The sequence below is a fragment of the Leptonychotes weddellii genome, chromosome 10 (genome assembly GCF_054177405.1).
Source record: "Leptonychotes weddellii isolate Sample4059 chromosome 10, ASM5417740v2, whole genome shotgun sequence".
Lineage (NCBI taxonomy): Eukaryota > Metazoa > Chordata > Mammalia > Carnivora > Phocidae > Leptonychotes > Leptonychotes weddellii.
Genome location: NC_138378.1, coordinates 88,992,739 through 89,014,257, shown reverse-complemented (window position 1 = coordinate 89,014,257; position 21,519 = coordinate 88,992,739). Strand labels below are relative to the sequence as shown.

The 21,519-nt window shown below is 58.4% G+C and overlaps 1 protein-coding gene across 7 annotated transcripts in view; it reads left to right on the top strand.

Moving 5' to 3' along the window:
• PSD4 (pleckstrin and Sec7 domain containing 4) overlaps positions 1-14,193 on the top strand; it is a 32,042-nt gene extending 17,849 nt beyond the window's left edge. For 3 of the 7 annotated variants that reach the window (XM_081796755.1, XM_081796753.1, XM_081796754.1), the window contains 15 exons: positions 568-693; positions 987-1,065; positions 1,565-1,946; positions 4,690-4,866; positions 5,306-5,386; positions 5,531-5,643; positions 5,883-5,941; positions 6,111-6,200; positions 7,272-7,315; positions 7,707-7,867; positions 8,928-8,998; positions 9,117-9,283; positions 9,796-9,940; positions 10,135-10,278; positions 11,857-14,193. In XM_081796755.1, coding sequence (XP_081652881.1) covers positions 568-693; positions 987-1,065; positions 1,565-1,946; positions 4,690-4,866; positions 5,306-5,386; positions 5,531-5,643; positions 5,883-5,941; positions 6,111-6,200; positions 7,272-7,315; positions 7,707-7,867; positions 8,928-8,998; positions 9,117-9,283; positions 9,796-9,940; positions 10,135-10,278; positions 11,857-12,114 — 2,097 coding nt within the window. In that variant the 3' untranslated portion in view covers positions 12,115-14,193. The remainder of the gene's footprint in view (positions 1-567; positions 694-986; positions 1,066-1,564; positions 1,947-4,689; positions 4,867-5,305; positions 5,387-5,530; positions 5,644-5,882; positions 5,942-6,110; positions 6,201-7,271; positions 7,316-7,706; positions 7,868-8,927; positions 8,999-9,116; positions 9,284-9,795; positions 9,941-10,134; positions 10,279-11,856) is intronic. The other 4 variants (XR_014138214.1, XM_081796758.1, XM_081796756.1 and 1 more) reach the window with 4 other exon arrangements.
• Positions 14,194-21,519: the final 7,326 nt, after the last annotated feature.

Here is a 21,519-nt window from a genome sequence, read left to right as displayed (position 1 = left end):
AGCTCTGGGGACAAGTGACAGGAGACCGTAGGGAGCACAGTTTTCCCAGGGAGCCCTCTGCTCAAGAGATAAGGAAACTCAAGATGGCAGAGCGGGGCTGTAGCTTTCTAATCTCTCGGGTCCCAAAGAACAATGCAGAAGTGCCATTAACCAGACAGCTCTCCCACCTGACCCCAAGATCACAGGAGCTGCTAGGTACTGTTGGAGATCCCTGACCCGAAGGCTGGGGCGTCCAGTGCGGGGCGTTGTGGCTCTGTCCCGTGAGAGTGCATTCTCACGACCTTGTTGCTCTAGGGCCCTTGGGGTCCTCAGAGGGAAGCCTGGGAGCCCCATCCTCACAGCAGGTGGCATCTGCTCCCATCCCAGTGCCTGGGCGCTGTCACCCTCCCTATAATACAGCCTGTCCTTGGGCTGGTACTGCAGACCACGGAGGGAGGAGGACGGGGGCAGAGAAGACTAGAAGTCCGTGAGCATGGATGAGGGACTCTGGAGGCCTTGCGGGGTGCATTAAAGGCCCTAAGAACAGTTTCCCTCAGGTCAAACCTCTTGCCTCTCCTTCTCTCTCAGACTTCTCTGGCAGACAGTCTTGACCCTGCCCCACCTGCTGCATCCTGTGTGGACAAAGCATTGGCCTGGGAAACAGGACAAGTCGGATCTGATCCCAGCTCTGCCGTACGTCCTGTGCAACCTTGGGCAAGTTACTTACCCTCTCTCGGCCCCCCCTTCCCCATCTGTGTGGGGGAACGTGAGCCCTGGTGATTCTCGATTTTCGGGGCGGGCATCAGCACCCCTAGGATGCAGGTCTTCTCTCATCCAGGATTCCTCCTCTGAACTGAGGGCCCAGACTCGACTGGGGCCCTACTGTCTGGGTGGGAAGAGAGCAGGGAGGGAGGGGCCCTGGATACTCAAAGTCATTCTCCCCCCCCTCCCCCTCCCCCCTCTCGGTGCCTCCAGGGCTCATGGAAATCCTGTGCCTCTCTCAACAGGCCCTGCCCAGCCCAGAAGGCTGGCAGACAGAAGAGGGTCCTTCCGGGCCCCAGGTGCCTCTGATCTCCCAGGACCGAGGTGAGATCTGTTATGGGCTCTGGGAAGTTGGGTGTGGGAGGCTTTGGATCTGGGTGGGGACAAAGATCTCCTTGGATCCATAGATATCATTAAGAAGTCCCATTGTATGGGGTTGAAACCAGAGCAGGGGTGAAATCCTGCTTCTCCTTCTGTGACTGCATTCATACAATGGGTTTTAAAAATGCTCATTTCATAGAATTAATGAAGAAATGTGCCAAAGACCCAGCATTTCTGATGCCTGGGTCTTAGGGGTTTAGGAAGTCCTGAGCCCCAGGGTTGCCTGGAGACGGGAGTCCTGGGAGCCCTCTGCCTGCTGCCTCTGCATGTGGGAGGTCCCCGCCGCCACCGCCTGCTGGAGGAGGGACAGAACGCGCTGCCCAGCTCCAGGGGGAGGAGCCCCAGGGAGGGAGCCTGTGGAGGTGGCAGCCCAGGCGGTTTTCCCCTTGGCCCTCAGCCTGCTGCTCGCCCCATGTCAGCTTCCCTCCATGCTCTTCCTCAGGTGACAGTGATGCTGAGTGTCCCCAGGAGTCTGCTCTGCGCATCTTGGCTCCTGGCCCCTGGGGGAGCCCAGCCTCATCGCCAGAACCTAGCAGCCCCGAGTCTGAGAACAGAGGCCCCGGCCCCAGGCCCAGCCCCGTGTCCTCCCGGGAAGGCAGCCCAAAGCCCCGGGGCCCCCACTGGGACAGCAGTCTTCCTGAGCGGACACTAGATGCTTCACGCCCTTCACTCTTGGAGACAGGTGGGGCAGAGCCACGTTTCCTGGAGAAAGAGGAGGCAGGAGAGGCCCCACAGCCAGGGGAGGAAGTAAGGAGTGAAGGCCCAGCCAGGACTCCAGAGGCTGGAGCCGTCCAGCCTGGTGCTCGCTTGACCTCTGCAGAAGGGTAAGTGTTCGACTAACCAGCTCTCTGGCTTCTAATTGTGGATACATTTATGAATACCCTGGTCTGGATGGAGCATGAGAAATGCCCATTGGGATTTAACATACTAACATCTATTAAGCCAGGATTCTATGACTGGGTGTCAGCAGTTTTGAGCAATACTGGAGGGTTTGAAAGCACGCGAAACCCCAAAGCAGACAGACACATGGGGCAGGATTTGCGTGTGCTGAGGCAATGGACCAAGAGCCTGGACACCAGGAGAGGGGTGGGAGGCGTTCAGCGGACCTGACCAGGGCCATGTGCCCAGAACAACGGGAATCATGCTAGGCAGGGCGGGGAGTGGGAAGGTCAGAGCTTGTGATGTTGCTTGTCACATTGCTTTGACCTTGGGGAGGTGCCTGGGAGAAATCCATCAGTGAACCTTAGGCCAAGGGTATGGCTCAGATCTCAGGGGAAGCCAGAACCCCAAGGGGAAGTTTGACTGGAACCAAGGAAGTGGATCTTGGGGCCCATAGCAGGATCGATTAACCCCAGAACTGTGGTCAGAGGCAGGAATAGGACCACTGGGAAACCGACCTAGATGTCTGCCTGCCTCCGGAAACTGCAGGGGGCTGTCAGTGCGTGGGGCCTCCACCCAGGAAAGGGGTTTTGTTCTCTGGCTGGCCGAGGAGGGGACATCCTGAAGAGGCCGGGAGGAACCAGTGATGGTTTGGGTTGCACTAACTTGAGGGTCGGCCCCCCCCCCCATGTCAGTGTCACTGGGTGATGGGGCCAGAACCTCAGGCAGTGTGTCTCTCTCATGCATCTGGAAAACTATACAACCTCTGGAGGTGTTGGGAGGCTTGGGAATCAGGGGAGTCTTTCAGGATCGGAGAAGAGAGGGCTCGTCATATCAAAACTAAAGTCAATTCAACCCAAAATATAAGTAAGTAAATCCACCTGAAATGAGAACCATATGTTCATAGTAAGTAATGAAAAAAGGCTCGACTGGGGCTTTTCTTGCTATGATGCTAAATATTACATAAATAAATAAGTTTAATCTTATTTTCAGCACAATATTGGATTAATTTTCCTGGCCCGAGTTTGCTGGTCCAACGGGATGTTTCATTTGTGCTTGACTATCACAGTGAGGTCATGGAGGTTATTTTTATCATATTTTATTTTTTCATTTTATTTCATTTCATTGCAATTAATTAAGTTTTTATTTTTTATTTGTTTGGGGTGGGGGAGAGGCCGAGAGAGAGGGAGACAGAGAGAGAATCCCAAGCAGGCCCCACGGCTCAATTAATTTAAAAACAGCTTCATTGAGAAATAATTTGCATACCATACAGTTCACCCATTTAAAGTACCCAGCCCCATGACAGTTTATATTTGCATTATTTTTTCCCCAGAAGTAACTCCCCATCTAGATATTATTTTAGTAACAACACTAGTCGACTAGGTCATTTCTGTAAAAGCATTTTAGAGCTTGCTCAGCTGATGATCAAATAGTTCTCTTCAGATGTGACGTGCGTGTCGTTATTTTTCTCCCTTCCAACTGTCCACCGGACCTAACTCCTTCGGTTCCTTGTTTGTCCCTGGCTTTTCTGCGATTCCTGGAATCTTCTGGCCTCACTGACACGGACTTCATGAAGCCCTGTGTTTTTGGGGGGTGAGATTTGTAGGTCACTTTCCAGTGGGGCTCCGTTACGCTGGCCCCCCTGGGTGTGCAGGAGCCTCAGGGAGAAGTGAGCAGAGAAGACACGGCCCAGTCGGGGGCAGAGATGGGCGTCTGTGTTAGGAGAGAGGGGCTGTCGAGCGCAGCCTCATTTGATAAGTGGTCAGTCTATCCGTGAACATTTGCAGGTTCTGCTGATGTTGTTTACCTGTACATCTCCGTAACTGTGGTCACTGGGATCTGGAATATTCCGATAAGGAGGATCCCCCCGCCCCGGCTGTCGTGTTGCAGGGGAAATGGAAGAGTCCGGCAGAGACTGGGCTTGGTGACTTCCAAAGTTCCGAGCATCAGATGCTGAGTGTTCCCCGAGGGTGTCGGGGCGGCCTGGTCCCGTGTATGTTCATAATAAGAACAGGTCACCATGTGGGCCCCTGAGGTGCGGGCTTGCTTTCCCACAGGGCTGCCAGTGTGAGAAGGAAGAGGTCGGAAGCCATCTCTGACCACACCCCCAGCTGTCGCCACGCCTGAAGCCAGTCTGGCTTCTTGTGCTTCCCTCACCCTTGCACCTTCCTTGGCTCCAGCTCTAGGAGGGAAGCCTGGGGCCGGGGCTGGGAGGGGCAAGGGGGCAAGGAGGCATCAGGAGCAGGGCAGGACAGGTGAGGGAGACAAGTGGCTGGTGGGGGTCGGGGAGACGAATGCCATCCCTCCTGGGGTTGGATTCAATGCCACTGGCATCTTCAAAGGGCTGCACCTATCCCCTGAGGTGAACTGGGCCCAGAACGTCCTCGTGGTTTACCTGAGAAGGTGCTGGGTGCTAAGCTTGGCTCCAGCCCTTGCTGGCCTGTCAGGCACACCACCTCTCTGGATCCTCCCGGCGCCCAGGCCAGGCCAGGCCAGGTCAGGGACCAGTTTCCCCAGGGAGGCCCTAGTCCAGCTGCTCCCCCCTCCCCGGCACTCCAGCTGCCCTGCTGGGCTTTGGGTGTGGACTCTGAGCACCTCTTCCGTGACTGACCTGGAGGGACGCTTGACCCGGGACTCCCTCCTGTCCATCCCACGTGGTAGTCTGAGGACACTGTTGGACCTTTGCAGGCTTCCTGAGAGCCCCATGCCCCAAGCGCAGTCCCCGGAGGAAGGCCAAAGGCCACAGACTGGAGACAAGCTGGCTAATGGTGTCAGCACCGACAAGGTGGCCTGCAACTTGGCCTCTCGCCTCTATCACCTGGAGGGCTTCCGGAAGTCTGAAGTGGCTGCCTACCTGCAGAAGAAGTAAGGGGCTTTGAGCCTGAGCACGGCTGGAGGTTGCGTCAGGAGAGGGAGAGTGGTCAACGGACTCCGTCCACTGGCCGCCCCACTGCTGACCTTCACCCCATCGTTCCTGTCCTGATCCGTCCCCCCCGTCCCCTTGCGGCGCCTTGCCTCTTCCTCGTAGTCCCACTTGTCACCCCTTCTCCACACTCTCGAGCCCTGCCTAGAGCCACCAGACCTGGCCACCTTGTCTCCCCCACCCAGCTCCACGTGTCCTCCCCACTCAGCGGTAGACGGGTGCCCGTGGCAGACCAGACCTAGGCCGCCCCCTTACCCTCTCACCCTCTGGGGATGTGCGCAGGCCCTGGGGCCCCTCCGCATCCGCGGCGCCAGCCCAGACCCCTACCCACCCCCCCACCCCCGCCCCCATGCGGGCTTCATTCCTATTTCCTTTCCGCAGCAATGACTTCAGTAGGGCCGTGGCTGAGGAGTATTTGTCTTTCTTCCAGTTTGGAGGCCAGAGCCTGGATCGAGCCCTCCGGTAAGGCCTCCAGGCCCTCTCTGGGGAGGAGGGATGGCTGGGAGGTGCTACCCCGGTGAGGCCAGACTCTGATCGGCCCCCAGCTCTGGAGCCTGCTGGCTGCCGCAGCCTGGGCTCTGGCCTGGACTCTGGCCCTCCTTCCAGGGACTTCCTCCAGGCCCTGGTGCTCAGCGGGGAGACTCAGGAGCGGGAGCGAATCCTCTACCAGTTCTCCAAACGCTTCCATTACTGCAATCCCGGGGCCTTCTCCTCCGCAGGTAGGGAGGCGTGGGTCCCGAGGGCAGGGCAGGGCATGCTGGGGTGCCTGGGAGAAGGATGGCATGGGAGTGTCCCCCGGGTCTGCTCAGGCGTCCACTGGGTAGCAGCCCGTGGGAGCGTGTTCGGGGGCTGTGGAGAACCAGAAGCACCTAGGGTCACCCTGCCCCGCGTGGGCAGTGGAAAGGCAGGAGTCGTGGTTGTAACGAGCTTCCTCTGTACTCCCCTCCCTCCGGGGCAGATTCCGTTCACACCTTGACCTGTGCCGTCATGCTCCTCAACACGGACCTGCACGGACAGGTGAGGGGCGGGGGAGCTCGAGGCCAGCGGCCTGGGATAGGGTCATGGAAGGGCTCCAGGGGAGGTAGGTCTGGAGGACTGGAGAAGGTTCCAGAGTGGCCGACGGGGGGGTTATTCTCTGCGGGTGGGGAGTGGGTGCCCACTGCCCTACCTCTCGCAATGGCCACAGAACATTGGGAAGAGCATGAGCTACCAGGAATTCATAACCAACCTGAACGGCCTGCGGGACGGCGGGAACTTCCCAAAGGAGCTGCTGAAGGTAAGCCACAGGGGGCTGGCCCCTGGGTTCGTGATGCCGGGGCTCCCTCTGTAGCTCCTTGTCCCCCGGGGGCGGGGGGGTGGGTGATGCTCAGCCTGGGCCTGGCTCTGCTGCCATGCCCTTGGGAGGCCACGGCCCGTTTATGGAAGGTACTAGAGTGTGCGTCCTCGCCGGCAGCAGCACCTTGGAACTTGTTGGCTTGTGTGAATTCGTAGGCCCCCTGCCTTGGACGTACTGAATTAGAATCTCTGGGGCTGGGACCCCCTAAAGTGTTCTCTGAAGTTTCCAGGTGATTCTGAGGCATGGGGAATCTGAGATACACTGGGGTTTTGGGTTCTCGGAACGAACAAAGGGCAAGGTTTTAAGTGGCAGTAAGTCTAAGACTTAGGAGCTGGATATTCTAGGGTTTGAATTCTCGTCTTGGGCAGCTTGCTCGAGTTCGTCCTGGGGTAGCGCCCACTTTACAGTGTGGTGCTCACAATGAAATAAAGGTCGTCGGGGGCCTAGCACGGCGCAGGGCACACAGAATTTCACATGCAATGATGCACTGGTTCTTTTGTCTGTGTGGTGAACATTTCTGGAACTCTCGCTGTGTGCCCGGCACCCTGCGAGGCATTGCCAGGACTACGAAGGCAAGCGAGATGCACGGCCATGAATACCCTTTGTTAGGTCACTTTCTTATTCCTTCACCATCCATTTGTTGCCCCTGTTTGTCAGCTGTCCCTGCTCTCAGATCCCTCTGGGCAGGATGGTACTGGATGATTCATTTCCTTTCCGGGAGAACTAGCTCAGGCCTCCCTAAGCTCAGGTAGGGACTAGGATTGCTTTGCTCATCCTGTCTGCAGCGTCGGGCACGGTGCCTGGCACGTGGTGAGTGCTCCGTAAACGGTCGCATGCACGCACGCACGGGCACGTGGATGCACGCGTGAGCTGCTTCCTGCTCGAGGAGGAAGGGCAGCTGTGCTGGGGGTGGAAGAGGCAGACCGCAGCTTGCCCCTGTCCTACCTCTGCCGGGCAGAGTCTGGGCCCCACAGGCCGAGGCTCCCTGCCCACTGTGTGCTTCTGCTCTAGGCCCTCTACTGGTCTATCCGAAGTGAGAAGCTTGAATGGGCCGTGTAAGTGAGAGTCCCCCTTCCCTCCACTCCCCGCTCCCCTCCCCTGTCTCTGGGCCTGTCCTCCCTCCACCCGCCCACCTGAGAGTTGGAGGGGCCCGGGGGAGGCGGGGGGGCCTGGACAGTGCTCCCCTCTGAGTGGGGTGCAGCCAGAGGCCGGGCCCTGGGTGAGTCTCCAAGAGGGTAGAGGGGTCCAGGTAACACCTGGAGAAGCCAGGGGCCGTGGGGGGTGGGGATGACAGGAATGGATGGGCTGGCTTTGAAGGACTCCTTTGGGGGGTCCTGGGGTACGGCTCCCCAGCGAGAGAGAGAGGGTGGAGGGTGCTGAGGCCGTGGGCACCTCCTGGTGGCCTTTGCCCAGTCAGTACCCCTAGCCTGATTCTCTGATGTCCAGGGATGAAGAAGACGCAGGCAGAGCAGAGAAGGCCCAGGTGTCTTCCCACACCGGCAAGATGAGCAGCCCCTTCCTCCAGCTGGCCCAGAACCCCACAGCGCCCACCTACAAGCAGGGCATCCTGGCTCGGAAGATGCATCACGATGCGGACGGCAAGAAGAGTGAGTGCCTGCTGCCCTGCTGTGTGGAGAGCTTGTGTCTGCCGCCGAACCCACGTGTGTGTGCGTGCGGGCGTGCAGAGTGGCTCGGCACAGGGCCACGGGCTGACGTGTGGGCCGGCGTGCAGAAAGATGGCACGGGTCAAGGACAGGCAGCCTGTGTTCCTTCCTTGATGGTGACCATGTGCTGGGCGCCGGCTAGGACGCCAGGGGGCGGGGGTGCAGAGACAAGACAGACCTAGGTACTCCCTGCCCCCCAGCCCCCCGTGGTAAGGGGGAGGTTAGATGAGCACATCAGTGTCTGGGATAAAAGGTGGACATGGCTGAGGGGTGTAGGGAGGGTGAGATCAAGTATGGGGATGTGGAGGAGGGCTAGGTTTTGGTTTGGTTTGTGGGGGTGAGATGTGGCGGACAGGGATGGGTGAGGCTTCTGGGAAATGATGGTATCTGAGCTGAACCTTGGAGGACAAGAGGCCAGAGGGCATTCCCCTCAGGCAAAGGAGCAGGCAGAGTCTGCTGGGAACAGGGTGTGTGTGACAGAATGGCAGGAGGTGCGTTTGGCCTCACTCCGCAGACAGGTGGAGACTTTAGAGCAGGGCAGCGACAGGACCAGAGCAGTAATGGGATCTTGGATGGATAGGACAGGGTGCGGTGACCGGCCAGGGAACTAGCATTGGGCCGCAAGAAGCCACAGGGCTTGAGCAAGGGTGGGAGGTGACTCCAGGGAAGCCAGCCTTCTTCTGCAAGAGGACCTAAGCCCCTGTGCCTCTCTGGATGGGACCAGAAAGACGTCTGATGAATTCATATCCTACTCCGGTCAGGGCCATGCCTCATCGATCCTCTGCCCTCACATCTGCTTTTGTTGTTGTTTGTGGGGTCCGAGCATGACTGCCTGGGTGTGAGGCGTGGCACCTGCTTGTTCCTGATTGTTTTGTGGTGTTGGTATGTCGCTGAGTGTTTACGGGCACCTGGGGAGGGACTGAGTTGGCGGGGGGAGGGGACCATGTGTGTCTGAGTCTGGTTGGGGTACCAGCACCTCCTGTGTGTTCTGCTCCTGGGGCAGCGCCGTGGGGCAAGCGCGGCTGGAAGATGTTCCACACCTTGCTTCGAGGGATGGTCCTCTACTTCCTGAAGGTAGGAAGGGGGTGCACAGCCCTGACAGGCAGGGTGGGGAACAGGGAAAGGCCCAGAATGGTTCGGACGGTGGGCCCCTGTGGTCACCTCTTTTCTGAGACCCTGTGCCCCATGGCAGGGAGAGGACCACTGCCCCCCTGCAGGGGAGAGTTTGGTGGGACAGATGGTGGACGAGCCCGTGGGGGTGCACCACTCGCTGGCTACGCCGGCCACCCATTACACCAAGAAGCCGCACGTCTTCCAGCTGCGGACTGCCGACTGGCGCCTCTATCTCTTCCAGGCTCCGTAAGTCCCCGGGGGGACGGACCAGCAGCAAGGCCCTGGCTCTCTTGTCCCTGGTCCCTTGCTCACCACTCTCTGATGGCTGCTGGCCGGGGCCCTGGTGGGAGCAGGAGAATGCTGCGGCTGGCAGGGGTCCTAGGGGTCCTGCACCTGCTCCCCTGACCCCACCCACTTTGCCACTGCAGCGCCTCTTCCCTGGTCGAGCCTCCCGCCCCCCCATCAACCCTCCTACTTCCAAACCTAGGATTCCAGGAAGCCTCTAGCAATTGATTTTTTTTTTTTTTTTTTTTTTTTGCCTTTGATCTAAAATCTGTTGCCTTCCTAGATTTTCCTCTTTGACGGATGATAAAAACCACCGGCAGAGGTCAACCACCTCGACTGGTGGCCAGGCTTCTGGCTTTTTGAGGCGCTGGGTCCTGAGAGTCTGGAAGGCTGTGCAGACCACAGGAGGCTGGGGGGAGAGAGGCAGGGCCGACTCTGTCACCTTGGGGTCTGACGGCCTCCTCTGCCCTCAGCACTGCGAAGGAGATGAGTTCCTGGATCGCGCGCATCAACCTGGCGGCCGCCACGCACTCGGCACCGCCCTTCCCGGCCGCGGTGGGCTCCCAGCGCAGATTCGTCCGGCCCATCCTGCCTGTGGGCCCGGCCCAGAGCTCCCTGGTAAGGGGAAGGGGACTGCCCGGGCCCCGGGGACGAGGTGGGAGATGGCTGCGCACCTGGCCTAGGAACCGGGAGGGGGGTGCGGTGCTCACCTGGGCCTGGGAACCAAGGGAGGATGTGTGGGCTGCGCACCTGGGGCCGGGAACGGAGGGGGGTGCAGTGGGACAGCTTCCCCCTCCGCCTCCCGCTCCCAGGAGGAGCAGCATCGATCCCACGAGAACTGCCTGGACGCTGCCTCCGACGACCTGCTGGATCTGCAGAGGAACTTACCCGACCGGCGGGGCCGGAGCCGCGAGCTGGAGGACTACCGCTTGAGGAAGGAGTACCTGGAGTATGAGGTCAGGCTCCTGAGTCTCCGCCCTCCCTGCTCTCTCCCGCCCCCTCGGCCGGGCCCTCTGCCGCCCTCTCGTGGCCGCATCCGGCCTTGCAGCCTTCGTTCCCGGGGCCGCTCAGGGCTGCGGGAGGCCCTGTGCGCGCTCTCGCGTGCAGGGGCTTGCACAAAGTGTGCGTGTCCGTGAGCACTCAGACCCCTTCACTTCTTCTCCTGGGGGTACCTAGAAGCTGCTTGTCTGGAAACACTCACAGGGGACGTTTTATCACTTTCACCTAAGAGTATACTGCATTTGGCTTTACCTAAATTGAAAGGAAAACGGTATTTTAGTTGAATTATTTCCCCTAATACCTACCTAGTACTAATAGGCAGTATTTATGGAGCTTGTCTTACTTGCCTGTATTATCTTGTTTAGTTGTCTAACAACTCTGGGGTAGGGACCGTTATCCTCACTTTACAGATGAGCAAACAGGCAAGGAGAGATTAAAACAGCTTGTCCAAACCTGATGAATTCATATCCTACTCCGGTCAGGGCCGTGCCTCATTTATAATCTTAACTGAGGACCTTTTTAGCCCTCTGATCGATGCCGCACTGTTTTATCCCCTGACCCCCCAGCTGACCCCCTACCCCCTTACACCTTACACCTCTGGTCAGTGCACACGTTCTGGGACCCGAAGCAGGAGGGGTAGGTGAGGGGCAGTATGAGAACAGAGGGGGTCAGAGCCATCCAGAGGTGGAGACCAGAGAAGGGAGCGTCCGTGTCATCCCCGGCTGTGTTTGCGGGGCCTCGTGCTGCCCCCTCCCTGCCTTTGTGGTCCATCCCTTGGCTTGTTAGGTGCATCCTCAGCCGTCGGTACACTGCTTCGCAGGGGCCCTGGGGTGACAGGACCCGCTCTGCCTGCAGAATTCTAGCCTCTCCCTGCCCATGAGCAGCTGCGACCTGTAGCAAGCCCCTGCCCCTCCCTAGACCTCATTCCCCTCCTTATAAAGTGGAGACAATGATTCCTGGGCCACCCAGCCACCCAGGGCTGGGATGAGGATCTGGTGGGGTGGAGGATGAGCATGCACTTAATACACTGGGACCCGTATCCGAAGGCTGCTAGTTACGGAGGCTTTCAGAGCGTTAAACAGATGAAGGTAGTTAGCATCCCGCTCTCCAGATGCCGATTGTTAAAATGCGATTCAGACTCAATTAGGCTTCAGTACAGATGTGAGCTGTTTGTGTGCAGTGGGGCACAGATCAGGCCTAGTGGGTTATGGATATTTTAGTGTCTCGGGGATGTAACATGTTCTGGAGACGTTAGTTACAGCACTACAGGGTGGTGGCTGTTAGAACAGGGCTGGGCTGGTTATAATACTGTCCAGATAACTGCAGGGTTTGGGCACGGATGTGGCTCCTGTGTCCTGCAAAGTCCGCTTGCTCAGGCTCGGTGCGGACGTTGGCTGTTGGTCCAGCCCTCTTTCTGCAGAAATCTTTACCACCAGAGCTGTGTACACGTGGGAGCAGTCTGCCCCTCATGATTCCGGCCTCCTCCCGCCCTGGAGCTGAGGTGGCACTAAGGTGGTGGGGCCCATGTGTTGCAGAAAACCCGCTACGAGACCTACGTGCAGCTTCTAGTGGCCCGTCTGCACTGCCCCTCAGATGACCTGGACCTGTGGGAAGAGCAGCTGGGGAGGGAAGCCGGAGGCACTCAGGAGCCCAAGCCCAGCCTGAAGAAGTCCCACTCCAGCCCATCCCTGCACCAGGAAGAGGCCCCCACCACGGCCAAGGTGAAGCGCAACATCTCAGAGCGCAGAACTTACCGGAAGATCATACCCAAGAGGAACCGCAATCAGCTCTGAAGCTGGCACCACCACAAGGACTCTGGCCCCGTGTTCGGGCGGGGAACCTGAGATGAGACCCCATGGAGGAGCCTTGTTTCAGGGTCCGTGTTGGGGCATGAGGCCCTCCCCTTGCCCGCCGAAGGACAGGCCCTGTTTCTCTGCAGTCCTCACTGGAGCTCTCCTAATACGGCTGTGCCCACCCCCACGGCAGCCCCAGCTGCCCCAGTCCCTGCTCACTCCCAAGGGAGGACAGAGGTCAAGGGATTGGCTGCACTCCCATGTCACCCTCCCCCCTTCCACAATCCAGAGTGGCCACATTTCTTGGGCCTGGGGGCAGCTCGGCGCTTATTTGAGAATCAGAGCAGCCGCGGGCCCTGAGCTTCCAAAAGGGAGGCTGGGGCAATGGAAGCCTCTGGGCAGTCAAGCCAGGGGAGCCACAGCCCTGAGGATGGTCTTGCTCTGGGAGTCAGGTGACCTGCGGTGAGAGGTCCTGGGAGACCCCAGCCAGCCTCAGGTGCCTGGGAGACCAGGGTGGCTCGGCCCCGCCCCCTGACAGGTAGGCCTTCAGGGGGGCTTCGAGGACAAGCTCAGTGAGGCTGACTCTGGGGCCCTGGGCCTTTGTGTCCTTTCTCCCTACAATCATCCACACACCCGGGGCAGATGAGAGAGGCGCCACCTCACACACCCAATTGCTAATCATCAGAGCAGAGCCCTTGGTGGTCAGTGAGGGCCAGAAGGGGTTGGGGCCTCCAGAGCTCTGTGCAGAGCCCTGGGAACAAGGGGCCTTTGTTTCCCCAGAGCAGGGAAGGAGGTCCTCCGGGTTCAGACCCCTGGGAGAGGCCGAGAGGCAAGAGGCCGTGATACATCCCCTGGGGTCTCTCTTGGAAGGAGCTGGTCTGAGAGCTGGGAGGGCCAGGTAGAAGGCTGGCTCCCTCCCACACACCCCATCCCATAAAGTTGCATTCCCAAGGAGGGGCACCAGGGCACCTTCCAGACCCCTCTTTCTCCCCGCCAGCTCTCAGGGGGCTTTGCTGCCTTTCCTGGGCAGTCCCCCTGTGCTGCCCTCTGGCTGCCTCCCAGCTGGGCTCTGGGGGAGGTTCCGGACACTCAGGGACCTCAGGCTCTGCCTGTGGGAAGGAGGCTGGGTTGGCGAAGCAGCCACCATTGTCTCTGTTCAGCCAAGTGTGCGAGCAGGCTGCCCGCCAAGAGGGCCTCTGCTGCCTGTCTGCGGCCTGCTGGCTGGCGCACTGCTCTCCCGCCTTCCTGCCGGGGCCCCTCTCCTCCCATCTGTGCTGGAAACCAGCCCTGGGGTCTGGAACGCCACCAAGTGGGGCTGGCCCTTGGGGACCACAAGGGGTGTCTGGCCAGGGCTCAGGGCCGGGCCGGGTACCCAGTGGGTGCCCAATACATGCAGGCCAGTGAAGAAGGAGGTGCGCACGAATGTGTCAGGAAGGGAGGGTCAGGCAGATGTGCGCAGCTGGAGCCACCTGCAGGGGGCCAGGCTGGGTCTCCCTTCGCCCGGGCGCGTCTGTGCCTATGCGGGTCTGTGTGCCTGTATACGGGTGTGTGTGTGTGTGTGTGGGTGTGGGTGTGGGTGTGGGTGTGGGTGTGGGTGTGGGTGTGGAGCACTGCGCTTGCAGGCTGTCAGAGCCTTGGGGGGCCTCAATCATTTGTTCATCCACTCATTTGTTCATTCATTCATTTCACAAATAATATTGACCACTTTTTATGGGCCAGGACGAGGGCATTCCAGAATGACTGAAACACGTCTCTGGCCCCCCGGCGGTAGCAGTCCTGTTCTCTGGTTCCTTGCTGTCACATAGAGGTGCACTTCATCTTGCGGGGGAGGCCTGCTGAAGACACATTCCCACCCTCTGCTCAAGGATTCGGATTCAGTAGATGTGGGTCAGGGGCACGGATAGATATTTTTAAAGCAGCTTGGGTCACTGATGTGCAGTTAATAGGTGAGAACTAGCAACAAGTAGATGTGACTTGTCCCAGGACCGACGCAAGCTTGGCCTTGAGTGGGTTATTTGACCTCACTGAACATGTACCCATATTCCTAAAACCAGAATAAAAGGTGAAGGTTTGTCTGCATTTGTGCACGTGTGTGGCACTTCGATGCTGCTTTGCTCGTGTGGAATGGCACCTGTCTTTCACCTGGGCACCTGAAGCCTCCCGAGAGATCCGGCCTTCAGGGCGCCACCACCTGGCACAGCTCGCAGACTGCGTGGTTAGGCTGCAGTTGTGACGTGTGACCGCTGGGGGGCGGGCTTGTATCTTTCAAGTTTGTGGGGCCCGGGTGTCCAGCTGCAGAGCTCCGCTCCCTGAAGGAGAGGAAGTTAAGTCTGTTTGTCCCCAACCATCAGCAGAACCAGGACCTTCCACTTCCCTAAACCCACAATGGTCCAGGTCAGGCCTCCCACCTTCTGGAGAAGTCAGCCTTGCAAACGGTTCCGACTCTTGACATCTTCCTGCAGATGGACAGGAAAACAAAGGTTTTCCGGAGCCATATGGGGGCAGCCTAGAGTTCCCCAAAGAATTGTCCCCACAAAAGTGAAAAGTGAGTGAGCTCCCAGTCCCAGTCCTGAGGTGTGGGGCAGATCTGACCCACAGGCCTCCGTCTGACCTTGTGTCCACCCTCGCTTCCTTTCCCATCTGGGAAGTGGGTTGGGGCATCTCTTTGCAGACATGGGACAGGCACAGGTTCTTGGTGATGAGCTCAGGCCCTGTAAGGCTGGCTGAAGTTTGTCTTTGGTTCCTTCATTCCCTTCTAGGGGGGCTCAGCCTCCAGGGCCCTGGGCCCGCCATGACCCAGGTGATACCCCAAATGTAACCTCTTCCTGGTCTCTCGGCATCTCCGTTTTGTGTGGCTGTCTGCTGATAACATTCATTTGTTGGTTGTTTGCCAGGCGCCAGAAAAGAGTAAAAGGCCGCTGAGGCCCAGGGCTTGGGTCCTTTCCTTTTGGGGGTCAGAGTCCAATGGCGACAACAGGTGGGCTGTATTGGAAGGAGCTGGGCTGCAGGGCTGGGGTGGGGGTGGGCAAGGGAAACGCGGCGCAGCAGTAAGGTGGAGGGGCAGGTCACACAGGACCTCGCCTGCCACCCAGTGGGCTGTACCAGCCGGAGAGGCACAAGCTCGTGGCTTGGGAGGCAGCCAGCCTGGGAGTCCCGCTTTAAGAAATGACTTGAGTGAATAAGGCCAATAGGTAGAGTCAGAATAAGGCCTGGAGACCCTCTGTACTACCTGTGCAACTTTTCTGTAAGTCTAAGATACAAAAATGAAAACGGGGGGAAAAGCCAATGGCCTGGAAACTTAGGACAACCTGGCAATCCCCCTTCCGGCCCTTCTCCCTCCCTTACCGCCCCCCCACGCGCATGCCGGCACATATTCGCACATACTTATGGCTTTCCTGAATGCCACACTCTCCGCCGGGGCTCCCCCCCACTGCCCCTCTGCCAGCTTTCCTGGCTGTCTCTGTCCCCTTGCCGTCTAACCATGGCTCACACTTTCACCTGTCCCTTCCTCCTCCCTTCACTAGAAGAAGAGGTGCTCACTGCATTCCTGGGACTGACCTCCTCCCCGAGACCACACACCACGCCTGCTTCTCCTGCCTACCATGACCGCTCTCCCTTGGCGGTCCCATCTGAGTCTTTGGGCCTATTTTCTACCCCCTTCCTTATCCCTTGCAAACAACTTCCAGTATATCGCCCTCGCGAGGAAAAAGGAACAGAAAAACCTGCATTTGACTCTTCACATGCTGTGGCTGAGACTCACAGATGTGTGGTCTTTGCCAGCTGTTTCTCTCCCATTCACACCTGGCTCCCGCTCACACCTGGCTCCCGCTCACACCTGGCTCCCACTCACACCTGGCTCCCATTCAAACCTTGCAAACTGGCTTCTGCTCTACCCTTCCCTGAAATGGGGACACACCAGAAGGGCCACTGATGACCCTTAATCCTCAAATCCAATGTCTTCTCAGCCTTCATGCCCCTCACCTCTCAGTGACCTTTGACCCAGAGACCTGCCTGGCCCTGCACAAGGCCCAGCGCGATCTGGTCTCAGCAGCCGGGACCGGGAGTCGGACTGCCTGGTATCGAGTCCCAGCAGTCCCTTTCCTAGCTGACTGCAGGCCAGTTACCTAGCCTCTTGTACTTCGGTTTGCTTCTTTATCAAATGGGGATAATAATGCTATTTACCTCACAGGGTCTTTGTGAAGAATAAGTAAAATTATGCACGTAAACATCTCAGAACAATGCCTGGCACCAAAGGAAAGCCTAGCAAGTTAGCTATTAGTTCACGGCCTTGCTGGCCTTACCCCATGCACGCTACCCTCCTTGGGGCCCAGCTTAGGTTCTGCGAATGCAACCAAGGCCTTGGCTTTCCTTCTTCCTGGAAGGTGCAAGTAACAAATCTGAACTCAAATAGGCTTTAGCAAAAAAAATAGCGGGGGGGGGGGGGCATTTCATCGCTCCCATAATGGGACAGTCTATATCCAGGTCAGGTAAGGCTTGAACTAGGGCTCTGCACTGCGCTTACCCCCTTCTGTTCTTCTGGGCTCCATCTCCCAGGCTAGGAGGCAGGAGCAGCCCTCATGGTCCCAAGATGGCCCCCGTAGCTACCAAATCGCCCTCTTCTGGGTGCCAGTCTAGCCCATAGAGACCATCTGCTTCTTTCCAGGAATAGAGTCTCTCTGAGCTGCCCACTTTGAGCCATGTGCCCCCCTTTGAGCCAACCACTAGGGTCAGGGGCTTAGGGTAGTCAGAGTCCACCTTCTGAGATGGGGGTGGTGGTGGGACAATATCACGCAAAAGATGGGGACTGGGACCAGCTGCGGAGAAATTCTGAGTCCTACTAGTACCAGGAAGGGGAGGAAACCAACTGTATCTGGATGCTGTCTCCTCCAGGAAGCCTTCCTTGAGCCCTGCTCCCCCAGTTAAGTCTGTAACTTTCTACATCCCTCGCTTCCCCTGCTCTCCCCTCATTCACTTCCCTCTTCTCTCTGTCTCTGCTCCCAGTAGAACGTACGCTTCCCAAGGGTAGGAGCTGGGCAAGTTGGTTTCCGTCGCTCAGGGCCCCACACCTGCAGTCTACAAGTGTAGCTCTCAAAACTGTTATCCCCCCTGGGCTTCTGGCCTCCATGTTCTCCTGGTTCTTCCCCCTTCTTACACGGTCTCTTTCTGTCTTTCCTCTGCTTGCTCCTCCTACCCCTGAACTCAGCCTTCCCCCCAGGTGCGGCTTTTGGAGGCCTTCAGGATAGCTTCCGGGAAAGCCTCCTGATGTAAAGAAACCTCCAGCTCTGGTCTCCGTGCTGGATTTCAGTCCCGGAGTTCTAAATGGGCAGGACGTGGCCCTCAATAATCTTCCTGGAGGGGGTAAGTTTCTGTACAGATGTTACTTATTACACGTAAGACTGGATTTAGTGTCGTCCCCCTAAACCTGTCCCCTTCTGACTCCCCTGTTTCCATTAATGATTCTCTGATGGTTCTGTGACAGTGGATTTGAGAGGCAACACACCAGGATTATGAGGATATTTGAGCCAAATGGGCCTTTGCCTCACCTTTGGCGTCAGGCGGAAGCTTCTGGTTTTCTGACGTCTTTGTCTCCGTTGGTGTGACACGGACAGGGTCTGGAGGAGGTACATGGACAGAAAAGCGATGACTCTCTCAGTCCGGTAAGGGACCGTGAAACCCTTCCACCTGGCCACCAGCACGAGGCTCAAGGCCTATCTACAGCTCAACGGCGGCCACTCAGGACCACTCACTGTATTGTCTGTGATCCTCATGCTTCAGTTCTTATTTGTATTTTCCTAATCTATTGCATGCATTTCCTGTGAGCTGTCTCAAATCCTCTCTGGAACAAGGTGGGGAATACATTAATATTTAAAATAAAATAAACAAAATGTCAGTGTGTGTGTGTCTTAGGTTGGAAATTCCTTAAGGGCAGGGACCATGTCTGTTTATAAGCACCTGGCACAGTGTCAAACTGAAGCTTAACAAATGAATTTTGATGAAGAGGGAGAAAGAAGCTGCCTGCAGGAAGATACAGAGACTTAGACTTCACCCTCCAGCTACCCCTCAGCCAAAGCCCCTTTGGCAAGGGGTGCCCTTCCTCACTCTGTTCCTGACCTTCCAGGTTCCCTCCCGTCATCCCTGCCCTGTGCGCACTCCTCATAACGAACCCTGTCCTCACCCAGACCCTGCTGTCTTACAGATGCTCCCCTTCCTCACACAAACAAACGCAGCCCCAGACGCGCCTCACTCAGGGCTTCACCCCGAAACACCCAGCCCCCCCTTCACCCTCTGCCCCAGCCCCACAGGCTCAGCCAAGGCTGGGCAGCCTCGCATGGTGCTAGGGACCGCCACCGGCTGAGCGGTTGGAGGTGCTGTCCCCACTCGTGCCTTGGCCCCGTGGGGGCCTCCAGCCAGGCGGGGACGTGGCAGAGGGAGGGAGAGGGTAAGCTGCTTCAAAACTCCAGATGCAGCAGTTAAAAAGAGGACAGAGGCAATGATCCTTCAAATTGCCACATCTGTATAATCTGCCTTTTATTTTCTGCTTCATGAAGTTTTATTTCCTATTATTTATTCACCTCCCCGCCCTCCCCTCCCCCGCCTCCGCTCCTCCTTAGCAGGCGACATGCTCAGATGGGCCCTGAGCCTTGGCCTGGGTCTCAGCCCACCCCCACCCAACCCCCACCCTGGGCCGGCTGCTGAGAGAAGGCACCTGCTCCCCCTTCTAGGACGCCCCCCCCATCACTGTGCTACAGCCCCTATGGGCCCCTCCCTCCGCCCTCCAAGTGGGGCTTGGCTGCAATGTGCTTGGGGGAAGGGATATCGGGGAGGTGAGGCCTGTCCCCCAAGACTGCTATCGCTGTCACCACCACTTAGCAGGAGCTTATGGGAAAGAAGAACCCAAGGACCCAGAACTCACAGCGGGTGGAGTCTCTGTCCCCATGTACCCTCTCCCCGCTCTCCTGTGTCCATCTCCCACCCTCCACACCTCTCCCTCCTCCCTTCCCTTCTGCTCCTCCTGGGCCCCAGCCTGCTGAGCTGGGGAGGGGCAGGTATTGAGATGGGACGAAGGGGGACCAGCCAAGTCCGCCCAGGGAGGGGCACCTGCCCAGCTGGTTTAGGCCCTGAGCCCCCTCTTCCCCTTCCCTCCCTGGCCCCGTGGCAGACACAAAGAAGCAGCTCCAAGAAAAATCCAGGGCTTCAGGTCCCAGGCTCCCGGCTAGGCTAGTGGCAGGCTGGAGTGGAGTGAGAGGGTGTTTGGGAAAGGTGGCTTACATTTGCCTTCCCCTCACGTAGCACCCTCCTTCTCCCTCCTGGGAACACAAGCACAGGAAAACAGCCCTTTTCTGGGGACTGAGGTCTGGCTTTTAGGCCCCAGGGGGGTTTAGGGTTTGCGGTTTGTGTTCCTGGTGGCTGCTTCTTGAAGACAGGGATGCCACAGAAAGGCCTGGGAGGGACAGGAAGGATTTCGCAAATGTTATCTGAAACCTGAAAGCGCTTTACATCACCTCTCTCAAGGCCTTCATCACTTTCCCACCTTGCATTGTAGTGACTTTCATCAAAGTCTCATTTCTAAGTTCGGAGGGATCTGGGGGTGGGGGTGGTGGATGGTGGTGTTCTCTGCTCAGTGCCTGTCACGAGTCTGGCACGCGTAGTAGGTGGTTCGTGAGAGACCCCCAGATGAACATGTCAGTGAGTGTGAGAGCTCAGGAGATTTTTCCTGCCCCCGCCTCTATTAACTGTGGCACCTTAGCCTCCCTCTGGTTTATGCCCCAGTCCTGGAACCCTTTGGAAGCCTGGCTTAGCTCCACCAGCAGAGGCAGGGCCCCAGCGCCCTGTGTGAGTGGGGCACCAGAAGCCACTCCACCCCACCCCAACAGAGACCTGATTCCAAATATGGCAATATGGTGTTTCCTTTGGTGTTCAATGGAAAATTACCTGGGGAATTGGGGAAAAAGAGGCTTCATACCTGAACCAGTCAGATGAGGCTGGGAATGCCTTTCACTGACCCAGGCAACTACTGAATCACAATGTTAGGGCTGGACATCATGGCCCATGCCATGCATTTTACAGATGAGGAAACTGGAGTCCCCTGGGGTCTCCAATGGGGAGGTGACGAGGCGGGGTCAGAGGCCCACACCCCAGCTCCGGGCTCTTTAACTACATCACTGGCCCCTCTCTCTAGGGGAGGCGTGGGAGAAACAAAGGTGATAACCCGGGGCCTGGTTCTGATTACAAGAACCAGCAGGTTCCGGTACTCCTCAAATTCAGTCCTCAGAGCAGCGGCAGGCAGAGCAGCCCCCTCTCCCCGCCACCAACAGCTAGTTTCACCAGCCTCATCCCCCTCCTTCTTTCTTAAGCTTTTCTCTTTCTCTTCCCTTCTTCCTTTGGTGGGGAAATGAGTTTCCACTTAGTCCATTCAGACCAAGCTCACCCTTTCGTGGGAGATTTGTGGATTTGTGTCCTGCTGCGGTGAAGTCCCCTGGGGGGCCGGTAGAGAGATGGATCGGGCCCAAGGAACCTTCTGGCCACACTCCCTGGGCTGGGCCCCCCGGGGTGCTCTCATCTCCCCAGGGGGATATATGTGGGCGAGCCCATGTGGCCGGGAAGTGGGGGGGGGCGCTTCTGGGAGACAGGGGCAGGCCTGGAAAGAAGGCGGGATGATGGTGGGAAGATGAGAGGGCCTGAACGTGAGCTCCGGGGCCTTGCTCGGGGCAAGGCCGCAGGGGCTGTGTGCCTGGGGGCCTCGAGTTAAGCTTGCTACCAGTACGCCCTCCCCACAGCAAACAAACAAAACCCAGACAACCAAGATTTATTTGCGAAGGGACGGGGCTCCCGTTGGAGGCCCGCTCCCGGGGTGGGCGGCAGGCTGTGTGCGCGGTTGTGCGTGCGGTGGGCGCGGCTCCCCGGCCTGGGGGAGGGGGCCTGGGCTGCGGAGGGGAAGGAGGAGGTGGTAGTAGGGGGTCTCGGAGGGGGTGGGGACCCGAGGCGCGGTGGGGGGGGGGGAGGGTGTTGGCTTCATGCTGGTACCGCTTTGATTTATCCCTAATGAGTTCTCAGCACATGGCTGCTCCCGGCTCACTCCAGGGGCCGGCGCGGCCTCCCGCGGGCCCCAGCCCGCCCCGACTCCGAACAGCCGCCGCTCGCTCAGAAAAGAGCCAATTTCCACACTGCACAGTCCGCTTCACTCAAGGGGAAATCACATTTCCCTGGGAGAGCCGCAGGCTGCGCTCCGCTCCACAACCTGGCCAGCTGCCACGGGGCGCGGACCGAGGGGCTGCGCCCGGCCTCCCTCCTCCCCTCGGCCAGAGCCCCGCTTCCCGCCGCCGCCCCGAGCCCCGAGTCCGGCCCCCCCAATCCCCGGGCGGCCTCTGCGGCTTCGCAAGAGTAGGGGGACAGGGTGCCGTCCGG